The 6,670-nt window shown below is 35.6% G+C and overlaps 1 protein-coding gene across 1 annotated transcript; it reads left to right on the top strand.

Annotated features, from left to right (window-relative positions):
* Nucleotides 1-779: 779 nt before the first annotated feature.
* Nucleotides 780-2,405, top strand: LOC103954240 (2-oxoglutarate-dependent dioxygenase 19-like). The gene is made up of 2 exons (XM_048569181.1): nt 780-1,043; nt 1,327-2,405. The coding sequence occupies exons 1-2, from the start codon at nt 795-797 to the stop codon at nt 2,137-2,139; spliced, it is 1,062 nt and encodes a 353-aa protein (XP_048425138.1). The 5' UTR covers nt 780-794; the 3' UTR covers nt 2,140-2,405.
* Nucleotides 2,406-6,670: the final 4,265 nt, after the last annotated feature.

Below are 6,670 nucleotides of genomic sequence, written 5' to 3'. Positions count from 1 at the left end.
GAAAAGGAAGAACTGATCTTTGATTATCAAACTAATTGGATACTCTTATAGACCTGTTACATTACTCTTATAGACTCATCATTCCATCTCAGAAACTTCATGTTGAAATTGATTAGTTTAGTACTTAAATATATTGTAGAATAATTAGATAGCTAATTTCTCAAAAAAAAAAAAAAAACAAAAAACAAAAGAACAAAACAAAAATACTACTTTATTCTTGTAGACTGGTCATTTCAATGTTAATTTTTTTTTTTATCTCGATAAGTATGAGAAGGTTGGCCACCAACACCAAATTAATTAGTGATTCCTAAAGCTTACTTCTGGATTTGGACCCTATCTGCATCTTTTTTATGATGATTCTAAGAATAAATCTTATCCGATAATTGTTTATTTTGCGGTAATAAGTTATTTTAAATTATTTTATTTAAAATTAAACAAAAATAATGTCAAACAAAAACTAACCTCATGATATACGATAAATAGATAAAATATAAAGATGCTCACAAATAGAATAAGGAGAAAATCCTCGTCCCTTACTTCTCACCACAAAATATGGCCATACATAACTTTCAGAAACGGCGGGCTGGACAACAAACACGTTTATAATACGGATTAGGAACACGACAAAGTTGATGACATACGTCCCAGCTTCTTTGCGTCTAGCTACCTCTATTAAATGGAACCATTTCCTTCGTTTATCATCACAAAAGTTTCATCTCGATCGACTTATAATTCTTTTTACTCATCCTCTTCTGATATACATAATATTCTCTGAGTCTTTGAAATTTGAAGATATGGCTCCAGTTGCTACTCAAACCATGAATGTAAAGAGCATCAAATCGGTTGCGGAATCACCCGCTCTCGGCTCTGTTCCTTCTGCTTATGCCTTCAACATAAACCCCAATGATGAAGCAGATCCAAACGATCCTGAATTTGCAATCCCTATAGTTGATATGTCTCTTCTCACCTTGGGATCTCCTGATCAACGGTCCAAAATAATTCATGACCTCGTCAAAATTTGCAAAGAATGGGGCTTCTTCATTGTAAGTAGTTTAACTAAGTGCTAACTACTTCAGTTATTTATAGGAGAAATATTTGATTGACGGTTGCTAGTGTTTTAGAGTTACTTACAGAAATTTGATAAAGAAAACAACAAAAATGATGTTTTCGTCACATTTTCAATAAAACATTTATATTATCTCTCTAATAGAGATGAGATCCACATGCGCATCTATTAGAGAGGTGAGATAAATGTGGTATGGATGTAGCATTACTCAAAAAAAAAAACCAAGCTAATTAATCATGGTCACGATGTATTCATTGCAGGCAATTAACCATGGAGTCCCAGAGAGTCTAATGAAGGGGATGATTGACGCATGCCATGGATTTTTCAGCCTCCCAGACGAAGAGAAGGAGGAGTTTAAATCCGGAAATGATGTGCTGGAGATGTTCAAGTACGGAACAAGCTACAATCTTGCATTAGACAAAGTCCTTCTCTGGAGGGACTTCTTCAAGGTGAGAGTACATCCCGAGTTCTACTCCCTCTACAAACCGGCTTGCTTCAGTGAGGTTTCCATGGAGTTCAGCAAGAGAACAAGAGAAGTAGCATTGGAGATAACACGCGCAATCTCCGAGAGTTTGGGACTGGAGCCCAACTACATACATGATGCGATGAACATGGATCGCGGCCTACAAATGCTTGCCGCCAACTACTATCCGCCTTGCCCTCAGCCAGAACATGCAATTGGTATACCACATCACACTGACCATGGCCTTGTCACCCTCCTCATCCAGAATGAGATGAATGGCCTCCAAGTTGAACATAACGGCAAGTGGCTCACCGTCAACGGCCCTGCCAACGGTTTCTTTGTCAACCTCGCTGACCAAATGCAAATTCTTACTAATGGCAAATACAAGAGTGTGATGCATCGGGCAACTGTGAACAACAAAGCTACGAGGATATCTATTGCCATACCACATGGACCATCTGTTGATACACTTATCGCACCGGCACCGGAGTTACTGGAAAAAGAAGGCCAAGCTCCGAAATACATTGGAATGAATTATAAGGAGTACATCCAGCTTCAACAGAGCGGCAAGAACTACATGAAATCCACCTTTGATCACATACTAGCGTAACTGAGCTTTATACACAGTCCCGTGGCTTGGTCACACTTCAAACGATCTCAACCATATTGAAAGAGCTGCAGCTTCCTTTTGATTTCTTTTTCTTCGAACTGTTTTTAGTCTAAATTTCTCTTCTTTTGTTTCAATGATCATGTCATATCGGAGTTGGCTTGATGTGCTATTAGCACCAAACAGCCTTGTAGTTCAATAATATTTAAGGAGTTTTAATGAAACATTCCTGGTACTATATTCACTTTTAATGAAAAATCATATTTTTACTTTTTCTTAGTACTATTTACTACACATTTATCATTATTCATTAAAACAAAATTTTTTTTGAACTTTTCGTTAGTTTTCCTTAATATTTATAGGTATGTGCTATTCACACATTTCATTTTACTTCTCACACACCTCTTGATAATTTATATTCATTGATCTTTTTCAATTCATCCAATCCGACGATCGAAAATTAAAAAAAATGTATGAGAAGTAAAATGAAATGTGTGGATATCATACCCCTATTTATATTATCAAACATAGCAGACTAGCAGCCAGTTTCGATTTAAAAGAGGCTTCGGTTTTCAGGGGATGGGGCTTTCAATATATTTGGTCTTTTAAGCCAATGATTGATTTGAAATTGAGCATAAAAAATAATACCCAATATAAATAAATAAATAAAATATGAATTTATATATATTTGGTTCAATTCAGTTTTGAACCATCAAAATCGGAATTGAACCAATAGTTTTGGTTTGGTTTTCTAATTTTGATATGGTCTTTCCCAGTTTCAGTACAGTGTTCAGTCATTTTTTTCGGTTTTCTGTTTTCCAAGCCCACTCCTAGAGGATTTAGATTAACTTACACAGATATTCCAAATATATATACACGTACAACAAAACATCTTAATAATGTAGAGTTGAATTTATACAGTTTCCTAAGTTATCTTTCATTACACGAGAAAAGAGTTTAACGGACTGTTTAGTTTTCTGATTAAACTTATCGATACGTGCTTTTGGCCATCACCGGATTCTGGTATAGCTTCCCCGTAATCAAATTCCGTTAGAGGTTAGATATGTCGTACGTAAATTTTGTTAATTAGATGATCAATTCCATTAGTTTTACATTAATTATTGTAAAATTAACCATGTGCTTGCCTTGTATATTATTATATGTCGAGGACTTAAAATCATAGTATAAAATCCAGTTAAAAGAAAAGAGCATACAATTAAAAGTGACAATGTGCTTGCCCGATTGCTTTCATTTCCTTATGTCATTGATTGTCTCAAAATTCAAATGTTGGTGAATCACAGAAAGTGGTCAGTGGTAACGGAACGAACTATGGCTTCCTAATAAAAAAAAAAGTGGGAGGTCCCAGGTTTGTTGCTCTAAGCTGGTGAGTCTGCTTGACCATGATCACAGGCAGGGTGAAATTTCATGTAGCCTCTCTAGGCTCGGAAGAAATGGATAACCGTAGTTTGCCACTAATTGTCTTATTTTTAGGGAAAAAAAACGAAAAAATGTTGGTGGGCTGTTCGGTTTGATTACACTTCCCTTGCTTTCCAAGCATCCCACGGCAAAGAAAATATGCAATAGATCCATAACCATATGAGAGGGATCAGATTAATGGGTGACAAATCAACTCATTAGATTGTTAACAGATAAACATTTAGACCCATTTAGTTTGATTTTATCATAATAGGGTGGTGAGATTGATAGGGGAGATGCTGGTGTAATATCTTATTATGGTGAAATCAAACTAAATAAGTATTAATTGTTTCCCAATGATTTGATTTGTCAATCTATTTAGCTAGCTATTCTAGAAGTCCTTGAAAGTCTTGAGCGCAACACCCCGCTTGTCAAGATACACGTGGGAAATAAGTTGGGATATTTGGAAATATAGCCATTTTTGAAATCACTTGTTGAAATATAACCTATATTTTCTAATTTTATAAAATTAACCAAAATTAGAATTAAAAAGATTTAATTACCCTTAACCTTCTCTTAACACTCATGTGCTGTCTCTAGACTCCTCATCTCCATTGAAACACCACCACCAAACTTCTCTTTACCCAAATGTAATTGAACCAAGTGATCCCGCCAAGCAGTAACTGCAATACTAGATGAAAAAACAGTCAAAACTAACAAAAGTTTTCTGAAAACTTATTCGTGGTGTGGATATGAACCCAGTCGAGCATCCTCACGGAGGAGGTAATCACCACAAATTGGATCGGCTACAAGAGTATGGCGTAACGCTTCTCCTGGGAAGAAGGTTGGTTTCATTGCTGCTTGGTGGACTGGTGGTCTAAGAGGACAAGTTGCTGCAAACGTCTCTAAGGCAGACAAGTGATGAGATCACATTTTCGACTTTTTCTATATTTGCCGTGTTTGGACTGTTTATATTTTATTCAAAACTAGTTTGGAGCATTTTGTGGAGGAAATTTTGTTTAAGAAAAAAAAAAAAAAAAAAAACAATGGGGACGAAGATTTAGAAAAGACACCACGATTCTGGAAGCAGGGAAGGTTTTAAACTAAGGGCAATAAGACTTCTTGACTTCAATTTTGGTTAGTTTATAATAAATGAAAAATGTAGGTTATATTCCAATAGGTGATCTCTAAAATCGCTATATTTCCAAGTTTCCCAAATAAGTTAAGGCTTTCAACAATAATTTCAACTGAGCATTGTGTTTGTTGAACTGCATTGCTGATTCTAAGGTTATTGACCAACTTAGCTTGAATTAATATGGAATTGAACATAGATAAAAAGGTCATCATCAATTAGTTACTTGCATTGGTCACCTAATTAGGTTTTTTTTTTTTGTTTTTATTTTTTTAGTTTTGCGAGTGATTAGGTATGCATCTTAATAAAAGAAAGGGTGTGCTATCCACACATCCCTTTTTACTTCTCACACACCCTTTGTTAATTTCTGTATGTTGATTTTCTTCAATTCATCCGATCCGACAGCCGAAAATTAGAAGGGTACGTGAGAAGTAAAAAAGGGTGTGTGGACATCACACCTCTAAAAGAAAATGTTACACTTTGTTTAGGAAAATTATGAGGTTTTCCACCACACATTAATATAAGAGTAATTTTTATCTTCATGCAGTCTCAGTACTACATGAAGTGCGTGATAGCGTACTTTTAGCTCCTAGGTCAAATGATATGCAAAAATAGAAATGAATTTATAGGAGTTCGAACCCAAATTGAGAGTTTCATATCTTTACTCGCTTTCCACTAGACCAAGTTCCAAATCTGTACTCACTTTCCACTAGACCAACCGAATAGTGATGCATACCCACAGCCGACTGATTGATTTGAAGGTGATATTGGTAAAACTGTATTTCCAAAGCTTGATCTTCCTAGATCTCCTCAAAATTTCAAATTCCATTTATATATTCTTCTTCACATCCTTTATTCAATCTTCATGCAAGAACGATGCATATTGGACATTGGAGTATTATACAAAACAAAACCACCTTTGATCCTTTATATGCTGTGTGATACCTGTTGAAAAAATTTATATTCCACCACACAATAATTTTTATTTTCTTAAAAAATGGGACAACTGGTGGCAAGCCATGATTATCCACTCCTAAGCCATACCACATGGGCGATCTGTTGATAAAATTATTGTACTGGCGCCGGAGTTGCTGGAAAAAGAAGGCCAAGCTCCGAAATACATTGGAATGAACTATAAGGAGTATGTCCAGCTTCAACAAAGCGGCAAGAACTAAATGAATCCTCCTTTGATCACATACTAGCGTAACTAGGTTTCATACACAGTCCAATGGCTTGGTCACAGTTCAAGCGATCTCAACCACATTGAAAGAGCTGCAGCTTCCCTTTGGCTTCTTTTTCTTCGAACTGTTTTTTGTCAAAATTTCTCTTCTTTTGTTTCAGTGAACATGTCATATTCGGTGTTGGCTTGATGTGTTATTAGCGCCAAACAGCTTTGTACGTAGTTCAATAATATCAAACAATCTTAGACTAGCAGCCAGTTTCGAGTGAAAAAGAAAGATAACGGATTCAAATCAAGTTGTCCGTCATCAAGTGAAAACGAAAACAAGGTTCATGAGCACGATAGCAGCACATCAGTTTTAATATATAACCCATTAAAATAAGACAGAAGAAAGAAATATCAAATCAAGTGCAACTTTTGGAATCCACAATCACCATAAGCAGCCCCAGACACCGAGGAAGACATAATCAACAAGAAATATATCAAACAGATGGATAAATCCTTTGCATTTAAGAGACGGATTTACCGAGAAAGATAAAGAAATAGAAAGAAGAGGGGAGAGAAGGAAGAGGCAAAGAGAAAGAAGGCGGGAGAGAAGGAAGAGGCAAAGAGAAAGAAGGTGGGAGATAAGGAAGGCGGCAGGAAAGAAAAAAAAGAAGAAAGAGAAAGTACATAGGAGAGAAGGATGAGACGGCAGGGTAAAAAAAAAAAAAAACTAAAGAAAAAGGTTTTAAAATTTTCAAAGTTAACTAAAAATTCTTTAATAACATTATTTAATGGTTAAGACAAAGTTAGGCCTGACAAAT

Source organism: the organism of the source record quoted next, unplaced genomic scaffold (assembly GCF_019419815.1).
Source record: "Pyrus x bretschneideri cultivar Hongxiangsu unplaced genomic scaffold, Pyrus_bretschneideri_v1 Contig5, whole genome shotgun sequence".
NCBI classification, from domain to species: domain Eukaryota; kingdom Viridiplantae; phylum Streptophyta; class Magnoliopsida; order Rosales; family Rosaceae; genus Pyrus; species Pyrus x bretschneideri.
The sequence above is the reverse complement of the archived record's forward strand: the minus strand, read 5'-3'. Positions and strand labels throughout refer to the sequence as shown.

Bases quoted from the DNA above. Each gene is read 5' to 3' on its own strand.
- LOC103954240 (XM_048569181.1), top strand. From the start codon at position 795: ATGGCTCCAGTTGCTACTCAAACCATGAATGTAAAGAGCATCAAATCG. The intron at 1,044-1,326 runs GTAAGTAGTTTA...TATTCATTGCAG, and splicing joins AAGAATGGGGCTTCTTCATT to GCAATTAACCATGGAGTCCC.